The 20,708-nt window shown below is 48.6% G+C and overlaps 1 protein-coding gene across 1 annotated transcript; it reads left to right on the top strand.

The window, feature by feature from the left end:
* Window positions 1-573: 573 nt before the first annotated feature.
* SPINT1 (serine peptidase inhibitor, Kunitz type 1) lies at window positions 574-19,461 on the top strand. Its single transcript, XM_010132519.1, is given in 10 exon segments — window positions 574-1,000; window positions 10,030-10,184; window positions 11,962-12,100; window positions 13,257-13,427; window positions 14,144-14,170; window positions 15,111-15,236; window positions 16,129-16,179; window positions 16,967-17,137; window positions 17,854-17,910; window positions 19,040-19,461. Coding segments are annotated over 10 exon segments (1,521 nt in total). The 3' UTR covers window positions 19,237-19,461.
* Window positions 19,462-20,708: the final 1,247 nt, after the last annotated feature.

The raw sequence follows: 20,708 nt of genomic DNA on the forward strand, positions 1-20,708 counted from the left end.
CGTGAGCGCAGGGGTGCAGCAAGCACCTGGCTGGGGGGATGCTCCGCCACAGCGGGCGCCCCCGCACTCGTGCGAGCCAGAGCACTGCGCCGGCCTCGCTTCCTCCGCCAGCGGAGGGGAAGATAGCACCAGCCCAGCTCTCCTCCCCTTTCTCTTACGCAACTCAGCATACAGGGGAGGGACTCGGGGTTTTTTCTTCTCGCGGGCAGTTGGTTTTCACTTCTTGCACTGTCCGTGCCTTTGTCTCCGCCGGACGCAGCTGAAGGCACACTGAGGGGCGCAGGCACGGGAAACCAGCAGGACACTCCGCTCCCAGCACTGGTTTCAGCTGGGACAGGCCAGGTGGGGGCTGAGAGTGCGTGTCTGGGATGAGCTGCTGGGGGGAGGGGCGGGGAGCCATGAGTCACTCCGGGGCACGCAGGGACCCAGAGCACAGCGTTGGCCGCAGCCTGGGTCCCTGTTCGCCCTGGGGTGGCATGCACCTGGGCGCTGTCCCTCTTAGCTTTATCTGTCTTCTCCCTTCCTTTAGGAAAGGACTAAGGTCTCAAAGACGGAGAGGATCAGGGCACCGAGATGACCAGGGGGAGTCCAGGTCCATTGTTTGTGCTCTGTGTCTGCTTGGTGCTGGCAGGGGACTTCGGTGAAGGGCAACGGGAAAAGCCCTTTGGTGAAACATGCCTGGAGGACTTCACGGCATGAATGCCGGATTTGGTGCTAGATACAGACGCCTCTGTCCAGAATGGAGCCACCTTCTTGTCATCCCCCATGGTCCATCGAAGCAGGGACTGCATGAGAGCTTGCTGTAAGGACCCCGCTTGTAACCTGGCTCTGGTGGAGCAAGTCCCAGGCACGGAGGAAGACCGCATCCAGGGCTGCTTTCTCCTCAACTGCCTCTATGAGCAGGCTTTTGTCTGCAGGTTTGCCAGAAAGACTGGCTTTCTCAACTTCTTGAGGAAGGACGTGTACGATTCCTACCTGGCAATGCAGAATCATGGACCTCGTGGTAAGGTGCCCGTGGTGGGGCTGCGCGGACCGGGCCCGGAGGAGCCGGCATGGCCGCTGGGTGCGCGCTCCTCCGGCCGCCCTTTGTGCCGCTCAGCCGCCAAACGGTCGCGGTACAGCAGTGTTAAAGATCAGGTTTCTATGTCCCGCTGCCACAAAGGCTTTCCCTAACTTTGATGAACTCGCTTAAGATCTGTGCCTCAGTTTACCTATTAGTAAATGCAGAGAGAATTGGTTTTTAACCTATTTGAAGCAGGCGAAGCAACTGTTTACCCAATGCAGGCTGTGGTTTTGATACTTAACAATATAGACAAAAAAGTATTGTTTTTCTTCTCCCTCCCCCCAGGCCTTTGAGGTTGGAAAGTGAAATCGTCTAAAAATCTACACATCATCACGTTTTAAAGGGCTATATTAATCTCTTAATTACTCAGGGGCTGGAGGCAGGACGCAATCCACTTACCTTTCATTTTGCTGCAGCCTGAATCTTGTAAGTGGCAGCCTGGATGGTGAGGGGTCTTGATATTGCTCTTCTTATTGGGGCTAGTCCTTGCTGCTGGGGAGGATAATTGGAAAACTCCTCCTTTGGGGATGAATTTCTCTTCCCCATTCTCTGGTTCCCTGCTCTGAAAGATTGCACCTGGACCCATAAAACCAGGTGGAAGACAAACTAATCTGGAGCTGGATGCTTGCCATATGCTTTGCTATCTCCAGAGAAATGCGAAGCATTCAGAAACACTGCAAACATGGCCATTTCTCCCGCCGATTCCTCATTCCGTGTTTCGGAGGAAGCCTGATGAGGCCGGGTTGTCTCTAGCCTGGCTGGCTCTTTGGCAGCCGTGGCCGGTGTATTATGTGGTGATGTACAGGCAGGGCTGCTAGGGGATATCTGTACAGGTAATACGCTTCGTGCACCCCCCCAGCCCACCTGTGATGGGCACAGAAGGGATCTGTGGAGATGAGGAGGGAGCAGCCGGGTGGGTGCACAGGCTTGGGCTGGAACATGTGAACCGAACAAGTCTTTGTTCTTCTCCTGGGAAGTGCCAGCCTGGGAGCCTTGCAGGTGCTGGAGTTGTGAAACAGCACCAGGTCCCACACTGACTGCTGTTGTCCGTTCTTGGTAGCGGTGCGGGGGTTTCGGAGGAGGGCACGGCTGTGAAGCAGCCCAGCCCTTGGGTGTTGCTGGTTTGAGCAGTGATGTGGCAGAAGTGGTACTCCTAGCCTCTGTCCCTGCTAGTTTCTTCCCACACCATTTTAGGGCATTCTGGTAAATCTACCTCACTGTTACTACCTATCTCAGTAGTTGTCCTGTGCCTCCATTTCAGGTTCAAAATCCTTTCCATGGGAGCTGCAGTTAGTGGGAAACTGAAGTCTACATCTCCAGGACTGGAGGTGGCATGCTGGCAGTTGTCTGAACTACTCCGTGCTTTGTTGTAGAAGGAAAAGAGAATGTATCGTCTCCAGTTCATTCTGATTTCACAAGATTAGGTTAAAATGCAATGTACTGTTAAGCAATTCAGTCTCTTCACCTCTGTGCACCAGGGCTCCATACAAGGAGGCTACAACCCCTCTTCTCCCTGGGCTCCTCACAGGGCCTGGCATCGCATGTGTGGGTCTCAAGGAAGTGTCCCTGTGCCGCTGGACTCTCTGTGCCACCAGCAGTGCTGTGTTTGCATGGCACCTAGCCAGAGCGTCTCAGCCACCAATAAGCAGGTGCTGCCTTGCAGACCATCCCTAATGCTACTTTCACAGATGCTGGGATGGCTGTGGTGGAACGGGAAGACCTGGGAGGTCTCGTCAGTGAATAGTGAAAAAACATGGCAGAAGTGCTCTTACGGATTCTCTGCCTGCCAAGGTGGGCATGCCCCTCCTTGCTCACATGGGGCTTGAGCCACGATACCATTGCGGTGAAGGAAGGGCTTGGTCCCTTCTACACCCTAAGTTTGCACTCTTGGAGGGTGCATGGTGCAAGGCAGGTCTCCAGCAACAGACACCGGGAAGCTTGCAACTGTGTCTGGAGGAGGCTGCAGTGTTCACGCTGTGCTCAAAGGGGAAATGTGTTTCCCTCCGCTTCTGAAAATTTTAGGTATTGTCTTTGACCGATACCAAAAGCTTTCCGAATTGCCTTGAATGATATCAGAGGGCTAGAAGGGAAGGAGACAAAGGACTATTGTTGTTTATTAATCCGGACCTGAAAATGAGTTATTTTACTGGAGAAACAGTAACGGCTAAATCAGACCATAGAAGCTGGGCTCCCCTTCCCACAGCAGTTGATGAGACACTTAAGAACACAGATCTCGATTTTCATTCAGATCCAAACAGAAGAATACAAAACAAACCTCCAAGCCACTCCAGCCATGATGCTGGAATTGGGTCCACGCAGGGACCTGTCTGGGTAGGAAGGCAGGTGCCTGGTTGCCACCAAGGGGTCGAAGGGAAGGGCACAAAGGTGTAGGTGCAGGAGGCTAAATGAAGGAGCCTCTGGGCACTGAGCGTGTCCACCTGGCAGCAGAAGGAGGCTTGAGAGCATTTTTGCTTCCAGACCTTTTGAGGATCCCTGAAGAGGACAGGTGAAAGGCTGAGGAAGCTGGTTTTGGCCTGTCTGGTCTTCTCCCAGATGTTTATAGCAAAAAAAAATCTTGGCCCAGGTTTTGGACTGGAGACGAAACTGTATAGTCTTCCTGCCGTTGTGCTGTAACACTGTTAAAATGTGAAGCTCTGTGGCTGCTCTGGAGCCCAGATTATCGTCAGCCCCCTGAGCCTGGCTCTGAAGGTCTGCAGGAAGTTTATATGCTGCTTTGTCATCCATCCCTTTCCTTTACGTGCTGCTGTCAGGTGTCCTAGAAGCCTTTAGGGTATGGCCATGTGGCAATCTTCAGACATCCTCTGCAGTAACGAGGATTAAAAGCATGGTTTTTTTCTAGTGAACAGTGAAATATCTATTTAGTGATCCCATTGTGTTACATTAAACAAAAAAGCCACGTCTTGCAAGACCCACGCTGGTACTACAGGGAGCAGACCTGTTGAATTAAGAAGTTTATGTTCAAGAGGAGACTAGGAAACAGTTGAAAAGGGAGCACAGCTAGGGGCATACAGCTGGGCAAATTTAATCTCGGAATGTTTTTGGAGCCTGATGGAAGTAGCTAAAAGATGGGGGAGTATTACTGGGGAACACTGTGAATGCTTGCTCTGTTTGAGCACCCACAGCGAGGCCATTGGCAGCCGAGCGCAGGGACAGGGGCACGCTTGCTCTAACCCACTGCAGCCACTCTTGCTGTGTTATGACTTCAGAAAAACCTGTGAATACAGGCAACAATGAATACAGCTGAAATCTAGCTTTTGCACATCATCTGAGTTTATTTGCAGTATTTCGGAGAACAAAAGCTTCCAAGTCCTTTATAAGCTGGTGACGACAGCTTGGCTGTCTGTTGTCTGTTCCAGCTAACGTACAGCCCAAAGTCTCTGATGTTATTGTTAAAAGGCGTTATGCTCTTAAATGATTCCTCCTGAACTTTGGTGCGAGTTTTCTGCCTGGCTCATTCGGGAGGGGCAGGCTCACCATGCACTTTATTGGCAATAATGGAGCCCAGTGTTTAAGTAACTGCCCCGAGCTTATTCTGGGCTAGGCAAACCAGTTCTGGGTGTGAAACTGGAAAATAACCTCCCTGAACCTTTGCCCGTTTCTTGAACTGAACCTTTGTTGTGAAATGCTCAGTGATACTCTCCTCCTCCTCTTTAATTCAGGACTTGTGAGTGGGAGACAGAAAGTGCTGGGAAACTGCAGGGTTCAGGATGTCTCTGCTCCTGCCTCACCGTGGAAAGAGATTTGCAGGTTAAAGCTTGGGTAATGTATTCTGCAGGCACGGAGCAACTAAGATGAGTGGTGCTGGGATACCAGCCGGGGCTGAGACAGCTCTGGTCGCTGATCTCCCCTTGGCTGATGCTGCTGAGCCCTGAGCCAGCTGCTCATCCTCTAGCACCCAGCTCAGGCCAGGAGAGGGGGAGTTGGATGTTCAGTGTCCGCATGACAGAGGCTGATGGGTACTGACAGGGCCCTCAGAGACCTCCCTGTCCAGCTCCCTGCTCGGAGCGGGTGATAAGCAGCTGCCACTCGCTGTGGAACTACTGTTTGTCACGCAGATTTCACTGAAGGGCTGCATGTTGTGGCTACCTCACACTGTGGCTTTGGAGTTAAGGAGACTGGAGTAACAAATTGATCTGTACTGAAATGGCACACAGATTTGCAGGAGACTCTTTTCCTCTGCTTGCTAAAGCAAACCGGACTGGTTTCCCACACCCCGAGAAGGGTGGAAGGAGCCTGGGGCAGCAGCAGATTGCATTAATCTGAAAATATAATCCTTTCAGTGGTGCTGTATTGTTTTAGAGAGGTTAAGTTGACCTGCTGTGTGCACCTCTTACACATCACTGTAGAAACCTCTAGAAATTATTGCTGAATTAATGCATGGCTCTGCATGCGTTGTCCAAAAACTACATGGCTTTATCATGACTGCATTTGCTGCACAGCCAGGATGAATCCCTGCAGAAAGAGTCTGTATTTCTCCAGGCAATGTCTTGCATTGCCTTGTTCTCCATCTCCCCCTCATCAGGCAAATTAACATTGTGGCAGCAGCATGTTCCTTCCTTACCTTTGCCTGTTACTATGGAGCGTTTTCTCGTGTCGATGGACAACACTTGACTGGACCCTCCTTTGAATAACTTCCCTGAAAACAAGGTTAGAGCAAAGCTTTAGCATTTGCAGGGAGACGCGCAGCTGCCTGCACCTGCCCACCTGCTTTTGCAGCAGGCAGGCTCAGCTGGCTTCTCATGCTTGAAATCTCCAAGGTTGCATGTCTTATGGACACTGGCATTTGTGTGGCCTCATTTCTGCTCTTGTCTTTGCTACCGGCCTGTCCAGTGGCTTTGAGCAGTGGCTTTTGTCCCCAGCGACGCGCTTCCCTTCACAGTGCCTCAGGGCCCCCAATGCAGCTCACCTCGTTCGTAAGCTGCTTCTGCCACTGCAGACAACAGCAGGCTGCAAGAGTCCCTCGGTGACCATGAGAAAGCTTTTCAGCTCTCTCTAGTAGCAACCTCAGATCGTTCTGAGGCGTTTTCAAACATCGCTTCATATCTCACGTACCTCAGGGCATATCTGCAGGAGTGCTGGAATGGAGGAAATCTGGTTTTATGTGAACTTGTGTCTCAAGGGGAAAGCTGATACCTGAACTCCAAAAGAGAAATCCCCAAATCGGGAGCTTTGCAAGTGCTTTCTGCTGTGGGATTTCACTGGTGCCTGCATGTTCTGGTAGCAAGGTCCCTAGTGGGGTCTCTCCCCGCACTAGATGCTTACTTTTGCAGACCCTGTAGGAATCTAGTATCTTTTATATTCCCTTTCCCCCATCAACATTGGTTCAAGTTTACTCATTGTTAGAGGTGAAACCAGGCAACCCTCTGACTGCATAAGAGTTAAAAACTAGATGAATTTTTTTAAAAAGTGAAAAACAGGGACTGAGGCACGAATACACTGCAAGCCATATAAATTTAATGATGTGACTCCAGGAGCATGGGTTCCACAGTACAGAGCACCGCACAGAACAGCACCATAAAGCTTTAATCTCCCTGTACGGAGTGTTACAGCAGAAACTTTCCGTAGTCAAAAGAGCGTTGTAGCAAAGGTGACTTCCATTTTTCAAAGGAACTGAATGGAGAATCTCCCTTCTATGAGCAGTTTGTTGATACTCACTCTGGCTCAGTCAGCACTCGATTATGAAGCTCTGGCAGAGAACAGCCACGTTGCCACTGAATACTTCATACAGCCAGTGTACCAGAAATACTCCAAACGCTCTGGGCTTTCAGATGTCCTAAGAAGAAAAAGGAGAGACTTAATTTTCAAGTCTTTAATTTCTAGTGGGAGTTCCTCCTTGGCAGCCACCTCAGATAAGGACATACTGTGAGTGTTTTTCTGGATGTGAGGAGGGTTGGAATTTGGCTAATCAGAGATGAGATCCGGAAGAGTCGCTGACCCGTTGATCATAACTGAGCTCTTACTTCACTGTGCAATCCACAATCCAGAGGATCTAAATTGACCTGTGGAGAAATGTTTGGTCTGCAGTTTTAATTTTTTTTTTTTTAAGTGTACACGCTTAAAAATGTCAAGGAAAAACATAATTTGGAGTTTTGAGTTAATGATCAGCCTCTGTGCTGTCTTTCCCTTGAGCAATCGCGCCCACCTCCTGGGCTTCCCCTGGCAGGAGGATGGCAGGGTGCAAGCTGCGTTTCTCCTTGTCAGGCTCACGGTGCTTGGTCATGGTGTTCTCATGGCAGGAACCCTTTCCTGAGCTTATAGTGCTGTTTACAAGGTGCTTGTGGGGCTGGTTTTCCCTCTTCAGTTTGGAAGGTGCTGCCAGCTCCAGTCATGGTTTTTGCCTATGAATGTTCTCCTGGCAAGACCACTTGAAAATAAAGCAAAACTCCATTTATTTGTTCTACTGGCCCTGCTCAAAACCAAGAGGTGCCAGGTTTTCTTGGCCCTGCTTGGTGTCTTTCAGCAGTCTTTGTGCCTACCTGAGACAGAACCTATCATTCTGGCATGCAGCCCTGAGGAAGGAGTGGCAGGGAGGTGTGCCTCACCCAAAGGTGAGAGGACGCCAGGATGGGCACCTCTGCTTGTGTCTTCTTCCTGGCCTCTTTCACTCTAGCTGGGTTTCCTCTGCCTGTTTTGGTGGTTGGATCAGGCTTAGCAATATGAGCTTGATCCTGTATTTTTCCTACCCAATGCTTACGTTAAAAGATGGCATTAAAGATAAAACCTGTGACATGCTGCCGAGAGCACAGAGACTGGTGTGGTAAATAGAACCAGAAGCCCTGCAGCTGCACGAGCTAGAAGTGGCTGACCTCATCCAGAAAAACTGCAGCCCTACCAGCCCAGTGATGGGGGGTAAGCTGCAAGGCTGCAGCGGAGAGGCAGGCTGCAGTGGGAACTTCAGAGGGCGGGCATGCGCATCCGCTCCCCGATTCTGCAGCTGAGCAGGCTGAGCGCAATGCTCAAACTTGTCAACAAGGGGAGGTTTGGTTCCCCTGTGACTTTACGGTGGCCCCAGCATTTGTAAGTCCAGGTGTCAAGGGTTACAGCTGGGCTGGCCACTAGACAGATGCTCTCTATTAACCCCTTCCTATTCCCATAAGGAAAGAGAAGGGGAATAAGGGAGAGAGATTTATGGATTAGAAAACCAAAACTCCTTTAATGAAAATAATAACAATAAAATGAAATACGTACAAAATCAACACCAAACTCAACCTGCCTCTTGGCAGTTCTGTCACCACTGATGCTGTGGGCAGGCACTGGGGAAGTCCCAGGCTGGACTCAGGGGCAGATGGGAACCAGATTCAGGAGCTGGATTCTGGAACTGGATTCAGGAATGCACGGATTGGGATCAAAGGCAGAACAGACAGAGCCCTCCTCAGATGCTGGCCATTGCAGAAGAGCTTGACCCTTATGCTTGGCCCTCAACTTTATATTGAATATAACATATATGGAATGGAACACCTTGTTGGTTGGTTTAAGGTCACCTGTCCTGTCCGCTCCTCCCTTCAGGTACTGCACCCCCAACGTTGTGTCTCCACAGGAGCAAGTATAAGCCAGAGCCTTTCTGCACACCAATGGTTGGTAGTAACTGCAAAGATCAAGTGCTATCACTACTAGAAGCAGATACCACAAAAATATGTCATTAACTTCAGAAAATGCAGTTAGAAGAGATTTGGCTGAAAAGTAAAATCACTGAACAGAAGGAGTTCTGTTCTAACTCAAACCAGGATACCAGGACGGAACGTGTGTTTCTTCATTGGTAAAATATACTAGAAAATACAAGAATCTGAGTGTGTTTGTGGTAAGTGATCTGGAATATGTGTTGAAAGATGGTGAAAGAACTAAACAGTAGCTTGCCTTACACGTCAGGTTTGTTTGTATACATGCCTTATGTTAAAGGTCCCTTCAGTAGGCTCTGGCAAAAGTCAGCAGCTGAGACCTGCATCCAGAAACACTCATGCAGGAAATCAGGAGCAAGTCTACAATAGTGAAAATAATTGGAGTAGTTTTATAAGGGATTTGGGCAAAATTCTCCCTTTTGGCCACAGTCAACATAACTGTAAATGGTAGAGAGATTTATATGTAGCTTGTGAACGATGATCAATGCCTTTATAAAAAATGCAGGCTGAACTTGAACATTGAGTCTTGGACTTGGTACAGGCGCTGCCAGGTGGAGTTTTATGGGCTGAGCTATGCAGAAAGCCTGTGGTCAGAGACGTCGAGGCCAAAGGGAGTTATGAGTCAGGCTCAGCGGTGTCATTGTACAGGCTGTTCTTGCTGGCACAGGCAGGGATCAGTTTTCCTCTCTTGCACTCAGAGTCTGGAAAAGTGTTTGATGGATTGTGGAGGCTGCTGGTAAGCTCATCCATGGAATGGCACAAAAACAGTGATCTCACGAATGGCATTTGTGTGGGGTTTTTTAAAGCATGAGTGCCAGTGAGTGGGGTGGAAGATGAGATGGGGGGAGTGCTATTTGCCGTCCAGTGGCGTAGCTCTGGTTAAGTATGCTAACATAGTGCTTAGAGATGAAGGGAGCAGTGGTGAGAGTCAGTTCCACATTCTTCAATACCCACACCAGGCCATCTTCGTAAGGGAAGGGTGAAGTGCTGCTCTTTGTGAGGGTGTGGTCTGATGGCCAGAAGCACAATGGCTGTAGCCACAGGGACACCCGTGTACAGTGGTTCCTGTGGGCAGAAGTGGCCAGGGAGCCGATTGGCTCAAAGGCGCTGCCGGAGTTACCAAATGAGTGAAGGCAATAATAATGGTGTTGACTGTCTGTTGCTTGCTCAGGCTGCAGGAAGCACAGCTGTACAGAGGTGTTTTCCTTTCAGTGGCTGAAGTGTGTATTGATTTATCCTGGAAGAAGCCCCCTCCCTTGTATTCCTGTAATGGAGACAAGGACTGGACCCTTCAGCTTCTTACCCAAACCTTGTTCTGCATTTCTTCAGCAGATGATTATCCTCCAGTAGCCCGCACTGGCATGGACATGAGGGTGCAGCCGGGGGAGCCGGTGATGCTGAGAGGCACAGAGAGCACAGATGACCAAGGGATAGTCAGCTATGAATGGAAACAGGTCTTCGGTAACCCCTCCGTGGAGATGAAGGTAGGGAACTGCAGGAAGGAAACATCTTGCTCCGTGTCACCTGTAGTTTGCACTGGGCTGGGCTGTCAGAGCTGCTGACTTATAGGTCACCTTGACTTTCCCTTCTTGAGCCAGCTGACCCACGACCCTGTTCCCAAAAGCTATGGAACGCTCCTAGTGGCTGCCTCCACCCTCTCACACACTACTGGGACACGGCATTTCTTGGCCTCATCAGGTCTCAGGTTCCTTGCACCAGGACGTCACCTCAAACCTTCCTGAGTGAGAGCTGATCTGCCTGGGAGGGAGCACCCTCGGGTGAAGCAGCTTAGGTGCAAGAGCTGCCTCTGCTTCCAAGCTCTTACAGTTCAGTTAGAAGCCTGCCCTTGGTTTTGCTCTGCTTCACTTGGCTTCTCCTCCTCTGGCTCTGAATAATCCAGCTGTAGGCTCTGCTTCTGTTCTCCCAGGGCTTTTCTTGGACTTTGTATCACTTTAGAGGATAGGTTCCTCCTCCTGTTTTATCTGAGCTGGAGCAGAAGTCACGTCTCCTGACTGGCTCCAAGATCTCTGGGGAGTGAACCCTGCCTGTCTGATAGCCGTTAAATGGGGATTGTGGCTTTAGAAGAGTGAATGATTATTGGTAAACTTCTGGAAAAGCCTTAGAGCTCATACGAGCTCTCGTGGCACCTTTTGGAAAAATTAGCAAATGAGCGCTTCAGGCTAACAGCTGATTTTGAAGACCAGTAATGATTAGCTGTATGGTGCTGAGGGGGCTGTGGGAATTTGGAAGTGCTCCTTTCCTTTTGCCTTACCCCTAGCCCAACCAAAGCAACTTTCAGAGGAAGAAAAAAGGTTAAGAGTCCTCTGGTATTGTGCTGTGTTAACCATATTAATATTACATATGGCCACACTGTTTTCTCTTGAAACGTAAGCAAAAAGGCAGATAGCATGGCAGCGGAGACCAAACATTCCTGGGAAATACAGAGAAAAAAGTGTGTGCCAATAACATCACAGCTTTCACTCTCTTTTAGAAACCTCTCATCAGTCAAAGAAATAGGCACTCGTTTCCATCTCTAAAACAAAAGATACTTTTCGTATTCAAAATAAAAGAATATGTATTTCTTAAATACACCTAGCTTATTCTCTATGTACAAAGAAAATTATTCATTATTCAGGTTTTATTTTTTAAAAAGTAAAGTAAAATCTACAGGTATTTTAGTCTTCTCCACATTTTTTTTTTTTTTCCCTTGCATCTTCACAGTGCCCCCAGAGGTGAAATACCTAATTACACGTGTTGTACTCTTTCTCTTCACTATTCCAGCTGGGTAACAGCCCGTGGATTTGGGGGGGTTGTGTGGAACTGAAATGTTTTTTGTGCCGGACACCTGCTTGGGGCTTCCAGTCAAGCCCCTTTCTTCCTAATGCAGGAACATGGGCCTAGCAGGCTTCGGTAGAGTTACCACCTTCTGCATAAGTCTCTCTTTTGCATTCTCAGAAGCACGAGGAAGACAAGGTAGAAATCTCCAACCTGCAGGCGGGGACTTTTTTTTCCCTTGCATCTTCACAGTGCCCCCAGAGGTGAAATACCTAATTACACGTGTTGTACTCTTTCTCTTCACTATTCCAGCTGGGTAACAGCCCGTGGATTTGGGGGGGTTGTGTGGAACTGAAATGTTTTTTGTGCCGGACACCTGCTTGGGGCTTCCAGTCAAGCCCCTTTCTTCCTAATGCAGGAACATGGGCCTAGCAGGCTTCGGTAGAGTTACCACCTTCTGCATAAGTCTCTCTTTTGCATTCTCAGAAGCACGAGGAAGACAAGGTAGAAATCTCCAACCTGCAGGCGGGGACTTACGTGTTCCAGCTTACCGTCACAGACACTGCGCAACAGCAAGACTTCACCAACATCACCATCGTGGTGCTGAATTCTGAGCAGACGGAAGGTGAGCCTGAACCCACGGATGTCTAGCTGGAGTCGCCAAGCCTGAGCGCTGCTCTGGCGTTACTCTTCTCAGAGGGGTAGATGGGAAAAGCACAGCCAAGAGACAGGACATGCACATCCACTTTTCCCAGTAGAATCCTGCACCTGAACACTAGTGGAATGTCTCAACATTCTTAGTGGTCTATTTTAAGGGTTTTGCATCCTCTTGCAGAAGAGGTGGCCTGCAATAACTCCATCCTTTCTGCATGTCATTGCCCTCCGCTGGGTGACATCAGAGTGGCTGAAGTCTGGGGTGCAATGGAGGGAGAACAGGAGAAAATATTCAAAATAAAAGAATATATATTTCATATATATTTCAGAGACAGGAGAACCTCAAAGGTCCTGATGACTGCATGGTTTTGACTGCGTGGTTAATTCTTTTAAGCCACTGGATAGGTGGAGGCATCTGCAGGACATTCGAATGTCCCTGGCTGTATTTATAGGTTTTACTTTAATGACCTTGTTTAATGATCAAAATATTCAGTGTTACAAGTGCATTAGGAGCAAGGAGTTCTTTAACCAATGGTTGACTAGTAACTAAGCAGGGAATTTCTCCCCCTACCACAAGTACCATAAAAATAGGAGAACAGCCATGTCAAGTGGCACTAAGGGTCTGTCCAAAATCTAGTATACTGCCTTCAGCAGTGTCCAGAGGCTGACGCTTTGCAAACAGTGTAAGAACATGACACGCTATCAGTAAATCCCTGCTATGCTTGGCTAGTCCCCAGGGAATTTGCAGGGGGGAGTCTTTTTAAACAGAAGATGGTGGCTCTGTGTTTAACAGCCATGAGTGAATCCCTTTTTGACCTCACATAATATTTGCACAGCAGCAACCTGCTGAAGCAAGATGTTTCACAGTTTGACTTTGTGTTCTATGAAGCAGCTCCTTCTGTTTTGTGATGTATTGCCTCATAATTTGATTTTGTGACCCTGCCTTTCACATGAGAATATATATACCATGATACCCTACTTGCCTTCCCTGTGCCACTCAAGACTTTGTAAATCTTTCAGCCAAGTGTCCGCACTGTTGACAGATTTCCCTTTGGAAGATTTTCTCCTTTGTGTTTGTGAAGGCAGAGCAAGCTAACCAGAGCCTTTTATGTCAACTTTCTCGATAGAGCATTGTTTGACTCCTAAGAAGGTGGGTTGGTGTCGGGGATCTTTTCCACGTTGGTTTTACAACTCGAGCCTTCAGCAGTGTGAGGAGTTCGTTTTTGGCGGCTGCAAGCCCAACAAGAATAACTACTTACAGGAAGAAGAATGTAAACTTGCCTGCAGGAATGTTAGAGGTGAGTAGTCTTTGAAAATCAGCCCCCTCTTGCTCCTGGGATTGGGATGACCATGAGGACAAGTACTGCAGCTTTTTGGCTGGCGGCTAGGTAGATCCCAAAGAGCTGAGGAGACTGGTCTACTTAGTGATGGAGGGTCCTAATCTTACACTGCCAACACATCTGACCCAGCTCCTGGAATACTCTTCCCCTGGTCGGTTTCCCTGGTGTGTCTCTGGCTGCAGAAACCCTCACTAAATCTTCACGTCACATCTGAAACCTAAATTCAGAGGGCAGTGTAGTGCAGTGGGGGAGCTAGAAGTGCTTCGCTCCCAAAATGAAATTAATTTTCCTCCTTGGCATCCTCTTAGCCAAGTCTGAGAATGACTTAGCACTGCCTCAGATAAACAGGCTAAGCCCTTTCCAGGCCCTTTTCTGTGCACAGCTTAAGGAGCAGGCAAAAGCCTTGGAAAAGGAAGGCCGTTTGGGAATGGTCTAGCTAGTGGTGGGAAGTTCCCCTGTGCTCTTCTCAAGCCTGTCTAACATGGGGATCTCTGGGCAGTGGACACCTGTATTTCCTCTCTAGGGGAAGTCCTTTAGGCATTTGCTTCCTGTAGGACTTGCTTCCAGAAAATATGCTCTTCTTAGGTGAGATACAAAGGCAATATAAAGCTGATCTTGAGCTGACAAAATTGTGTGGTGGTAAATTAATTTTATTTTTCCCCTTCTCTCTTCAGGTTCTATTGGTGGGCGCCAACAGCCAGGTGAGCCTCCTGTACCACTGTGTAATCCTGCTGTGCGCTCAGGCTCAGTGTCTCACATCCAGCCCTGTAGCTTTTGGTTAGCCTTCAGTCAGTGTGCAAAGGGAGGCACTGGAGACTAATTTCTTCGCTAAGACTTTCGCTTTCATGTCATAGAACAATTCAGGTTGCGGATTACCCCTGGAGGTCATCTGGTCCAACCCACTACTCGAAGCAGGGCGGGTACTGGGTTGCTTGGACGACATTCAGTCCACTTTTGTGTATCTCTGACTAAGGTGATATTATGCATTCCCTCGACAACCTGTGAAAGTGTTTGAAGACCCTTGTTATATTTTTTCCCCTTATATCGAGTCACTTTCCCTTGTTGCAACTCGTGTTTGTTGCTGCTCGTCCTGCTACTGTGCACCTCCAAAATGAGCCTGTGTCTTCCATAATGTCGCGCTAGGTTTTGTGCTGCAGCCCCTTGCTGAATCTCTACTGCATTCCCCTCACGCCCATGTCTTTTGTTCAGCGGGCAGCTGAGCACTGAGCACAGGACTCGGCACTCGTGACCACTCCTGGAGCAGAGGGCAATACCTGTTCTTCTCCGTTGCCTTTCACAACCCAGTGTGCAGGTTTCAGTTCAGCTTTCCAGTTTAGACCCCGTGCTTGGGCATTGTCTCCATATTCTTCCCGAGTATTTCATTCTTGCTTCCACCTTCTGTGTACTTCTTTTTTGAGAGGAAATATGACAGTTCCCAGAACAATGTTTCATCTATAAACAATACATGATTTTTTTCCCTTTTTTTTTTTTTCTGAGCCCAGGATGGCGCTGAAGAAAGAGCAATCTGCCTTCTTTCTTGTTTGCCAGCCGTATCAGCAATTTTAAATCCTTCATAAAGCGTCTGTGTGGCAGGGAGAAACAATTAATTTTAATTAGCTATCTGAACTGTTTCTGATGCAGTGTGCAATGGGAAGTGTCAGCCCCCCTTCTTCAGATGCAAGGATGGCTGCTGCATTGATGCCTATCTGGAGTGTGATGAAACTCTTGACTGTGCTGATGGATCGGATGAGATGTATTGTGAACAATGTAAGTACTTCAAAATCTGGCTTAGGCAGCTTAGCTGCCTGGGAGGGAGTGCAGCGTGAGTTACAGTTGTGGACTCAGTGCTTTTTGGTGCACTCTGTTCTTCTCTCCTGACCCTGCATTACCTCTTCTGCAGTATTGATTTACAGGTTCTGCCATGCCCCGTACCTCTGCTGACTGCAAGAGCTGATCTTCCTTCTGGGATGTTTCCTGCCTCTTAAATACTCTTCGTGTCTCTTCTCTGCACTGATCTGTAAGACTTCAGAACCTCCGCTTCCAGTATTTCCTTACCTGTTCTCCTAGAGTGTGGAGACAGGGAATGAAAGAATAGTTTCAACCAGTCTGTCCAGGGTCACGATCCCCTTGACACCCTCATGTTATGCTAATGTCAGTGCACAGTGGCAAGCTGCCCAAGGCCAGAATCCCCGCACTTGTTCCCTTTTCTGACAGAATTCCCATAATCTCTTTCCTGCGTGTGGGTCTTTTGTTGCATTTTTAAGTTGCGAGCATATGATTTGTCTCTCTTGCCCTTTCTTATATCCTGCACTTGTGCTCTTTCACACTTCTTAAAACCTGGAGTGGTAGCAGTTTCCCCATGCTTCTTGACGGAAAAAAAAAAAGCAAGCAAGCCTTTGTTTTCCGTAGTTTTGTCTTTGTATTTGTGGAATGGAAATTTGGAATAGTTTCTCATTATTACATTTCATTTCTCCCTTGTTCCTCTCCTAGCTTTGAGATACTTAAGAACCTCAAATTACATCTCCCTTTCCCTGACTTGTAATAGCAAGTGAATGTGCAGGAAAGCTCTGTCTGCCTGTGTCCGCATGGACAGAGGTATCTTTAATTTTTTGTCTTCAACTAGTGAGCGAAGTTTTAACATGGAATGTTTCTCTTGCAGATGCTCGTGAGTTCAACAGGCTGCAGAAAATCAATGTCACACATAAGCAAGGTATGTGTGCTCCAAAGCACCACACTGACATCTGCCAGCTTCCGTGGGTTTTTTTCAGTCTGCTCTTTCATGGTAAAACTGCATCCCTGCGTAATTCCAAAACAGATGTAGCGTCTGGGTAGTTCCTGTACTAAGAATGACCAAAAGCCTGTTTTCTGACCTAGAGGATGACAACTGTTTGTAGCAGGCTTTCACTTTTTCCATCCCAGCAGGTCTCATGCACGTTGCCTGCTGAGCACAGTACCTGGCTGATACAAAACCCCGCAGCACTTTTTTGGAAACAGTGCAAAGCAAAGCAGTGTGGAGGACACTTGGCACAGTACAGGCAATATAGCTGTGCTCCTTCCCATACCTTTGCCTTGGTTTTATTAATGTAGAAGGTGCCACTGTCACTGGGCTAGAAGAGTATATCCCCACTCAGCTTAATTGCAGCTTGCTTGTGGAGAAGGCCCGAGCCAGACTGTGGTTTCGATGTGTCCAGGCTCTTCATATTCCCTTGTGCCTCCTGAGGTCATTTCTACAGGGGATGGAATCCAAGGTCTGGCATGACTGCATGCTCTGATGTTCCTTTTTCCGCCATTCTAGGTGGGTTTATGGGCAAGTGGCAGCTCACTTCGGCAACGCAAATTTCGAGCAGCTGGCACCTGGGCAGTGGGGACCAAGAGCCACTGATCTGGCCATGGATTGCCTCTGCCATGGTGCTTGTGCTCTTCTGTTGTGAGTGGAAAATGTTGCTGCTCTGGGAATGCGCTGCTTGGGCTAGAGCACCTCTCCCTTGCTTTGCCAGGTCACTGCGTGGACTTGCCTGATACTGGACAGTGCACCGAGAGCATCCCCCGCTGGTACTATAACCCATTCTCTGAGAAATGTGATCCCTTCACTTACGGGGGCTGTGGTGGCAACAACAACAACTTTGAAGAAGAGGAAGAGTGCATGAAGTCATGTTCAGGCATCACAAGTAAGCAGACGTAGTGAGGGCTGGAGTTTTACCGATCAAACTATGAAAACCACTCCAGATTAAGCCTGTGGTCGCACAGAGGCTGTGACTTGGGAGTTTCAGTCCAAGCAGCTCTGCTTTCAAACGCTGGCCATGCCTCACAGCGTTCTTCAGTGCGACTGACGGCTTTAAGGGGAACGGTGTCTATCCACAGCATCTTCCCGCAGTGCAGCCTATCATTTCTCAGAGCGGGAAAACATTTTGGGTGCAGATGTTGAAAAAGGAACAGAGGATGACAAACTAACCAAACACAGGGTATGGCGCCTCTGAAGAGAATCCAACTTTCTAACCTAGCTCCAGTTCTTCCCAAGTGGGAGGGGAGAAATTAAGAAAATCCTTAATGACATGTATTAGACAGAAGTAAACAAACAAGAGGGAAAGATTTACACTCTAGAGCTTTGTACCTGTTGCTCTGGAGGCCACCAACTGAAACAGGAGGAGGAATTCTGCCAGACTGTACCTGTTAGGAGGCAAATGGTTGCTGCTTTTCTGAAGTCTCCCCTCAGCTACGCTGCACCTCACAGCCTGTCCCGAGAGCTGTGCCATGACTGTCAAGAGGCATGCTGTGTGCGTTCAGTCACTTCCGAGCACTGGAAATACGCTCCTCAGGAACCTGTCTTATCCCTTGTTCCTTGTTCTTTGTAAAATATTTCCCCCCCTCTCTGCTCTCAATTCAGAAGCAGATGTCATTGGCCGGAGGTGGGAAACATTCGAGTCCCAAAGTGCTATCTTAAGTGAGTAACAGTTTTGCCTACAGATCTTGCTTCTTGATTCTACCCTGTCCTGAAAAATACTTTGCCTTTCCTTGCAAAAGCCTTGCCCTCTCTCCCACCCCGCTTTTGAAGCTGAGGGAGCAGTGTGGGATTTGTGGGATGCTAGCAGTGGCAAGAAATGTTCCTGTACACTGTGCATCTGTGGTCCAGTTGCTTCTTTGTGACTCAGTAGCTCCTATCAGAGGCTCTTGATTTTCCTTCCATCAACTTGCCATGAATTCTCCACTGTTCATAATCAAAAAACAGAAAGTAAAATTCTTCCCAAGAGCCAAGTTCACATAAGAACAATTAACGTCTGCAAGAAAGAATGAGCAAGTGGGTATGTGAATGATGTTGGGCACTAGACTGTGGGGAAATCTGGTAACCCTAAACACCATCTCTACAACTGTAAAGAACGCCAGAGCTATTGAATTACAAGTCTTACAAGAATATCACGTTAAAGTTGGTGTCCTTTCATCACAGAGATGTAAGGCATCTTTCTTCAGCAGAGAACTGAAATTAGACATTTCTGTTCTTCAACACTAGAGGTTGATTTAGTCTTCAAATTCATACCAGTTCTCAAACGTGTCGGGCTTTACTGTCTCCACTGATGATGCAGGAGTTTGGCTGTAGAAGACCACATGTTCACAGCCCTGCTACAAGATCTTTCCCCAGAAACTCAGTCTGTCCACCATGGCACACTTCAATACCATTATCCCAACCAGGAGGTGCTTTCTGTGACCACCCCTTGGTGGCTTCTCTGTTGACTAAGAAGGAAGACCAGTGTTACAGAAGGGCTTGGTATTCACAGCCTGCCAAAGTCACCGAACAGCCTTTAGAGGGCGCGGTGCGTCTGGGAAACGGTGGGAATCGTAATTTGGGAGAGATCGGCTGGCTACACCCTGGCCATAACCTTATGCCATGTGGTTGCCTTCTTTCTTCTTTGACCAGGTGTGCAGTGACCACTCTGCTGTTGGGCCAGCTATTGCCCACCTCTTCTCCTTGCCAGAACAGCTTCTTCATCAGCCTTTGTGCTTGCTTCTTCCTGACTCCTCCTGCTGCATCCAGGCTCGTGGAGCAGCCCTTCTAACATGTTCTTGTATCCATGCAGGTGCCTTTGAGGTAGTGATTGCCGTGCTCCTTGGGATCTGCATCATGGTTGTCCTGGTCATCATAGGCTACTTTTTCCTGAAGAACAGGAAGAAGAGCAGCCGCCGCCGTCAGCCGACCACTGCTACGAACTCAACCCTCTCCACCACAGAGGACACTGAGCATCTGTTTTACAGCAGTGCCACCAAACCAGTCTGACCTGCAGCCCCTCTCTCTGCTGCCCAGCACTGGGGCATTCCCCAAAACTTCTGGAGTTCTGTTTTTAGACACTGGCCTGTGCCTGAAGGACTCTCACTTCAAAGACGTTTATAGCATCAGGCCAAGACCTAGCCATCAGATTTGGCAGTACGAGTGTTTGTGATTGTCTTGGCTAAGTGGCCACTCTGGAAAGTGAGGGTTTGGGAGCATTTTGATGCTCTCTGATGTCTGTGCCTTCCTGACTTCAAACAATTCAGTGAAACTCTGAATCACATCTTTCTTCCTGCTCAAAGCCCTAGTACAGCTCCACTCTGGAACTGGATCTGTATAGCTCTATATAGCTCTATCTGTATAGCTATATATTCACGTTGCTGAATGGTGTGAGCACCAGAGCCAGCAATTTTTTGATTGCAGTGCCACTTTCTTCCACCCAACTTCATATTTTCCTCCCTTTCTCTCAGTCCTCGGCAAGATGGCCCTGCCTCCCAGCAGACCTCCTGGTTGTGGTGAGCCTCTCCAGGGCTGTGAGATTCACGTAACTGCCCAGACCTGTTCCAGGGGCTCTGGGACACTCTCCAGTGGTTCCTGTCTTCAAGATGGAAGGAAACAGAAATGCCTGCTTTAATCACTAGGCTTTGCTTTTTAACAGAAAAGCACACCTAGATTTTTTTCTGCCTGGCTGCCCTGTTACAGCCTCCTGTGTACAGTACATCTCCACCATTTTCGCTCTGTGAGTTTGCCCGGGTTGCCTTTCCAGTGTTCAGTTTGAACCAAAATACATTGAGAAATTGTTTATTTATTCTCACATGAAAGGAAAAGAAATGTCCCTACTTTTCCTGCAGGTGGTGAGGGGAGGGTGGAAGGACCCAGCTCCCCCTCAGCTGGACCTTTGTTGCAGCTTTGATTTCGCTGTGTTCTCCTCTGAGCATGCAGGCTGACCTGAGTCCCTGGCATCCCCCAGAGCACAGAGGTGGGCTAATGGCCCCAGGCTTTCTCGCTTCTGCTGGCCCATCCCTCCCAGCTCCAGGAGGTCCAGAGCTCGTCGCTGGCCTCATGTCAGCGTGTGACATCTCCACTTTAGCAAGGTCCCATGTGTTCTTCCATAGGCTGGCAACAGTGAGGTGCTTCCCACATCCGTGCCGCTGCATCTCTGCTGTACAGGCTTGTACCTCTGGGGACTTCTGTTGGAGGCAGAAGCTGCTATTTCTCAACTGCGTGATACATTTTGTTGGTTCTGTTAGCACCAATTCCCAAAATTCCAGTGCATGCTGCTCTTGGAAAACTGCTGTGAAGAGAGAGGAAATTGGGGTATGCGTGTTTGCGTGTGTGTCTGCGCACGCACGTGTGTGTGTAAAGCATAAATCTCTGTACAGACTTTAGTTTAAATGCTTGGACCCTTTCAGAGATGAGGGCAGAATGGCTCTGGAAGGCTCTGATTGAAGCCATGCCCAGCACAGGGCACAGCTCAGGTC

This window comes from Buceros rhinoceros, unplaced genomic scaffold, assembly GCF_000710305.1.
Source record: "Buceros rhinoceros silvestris isolate BGI_N320 unplaced genomic scaffold, ASM71030v1 scaffold18483, whole genome shotgun sequence".
Lineage (NCBI taxonomy): Eukaryota > Metazoa > Chordata > Aves > Bucerotiformes > Bucerotidae > Buceros > Buceros rhinoceros.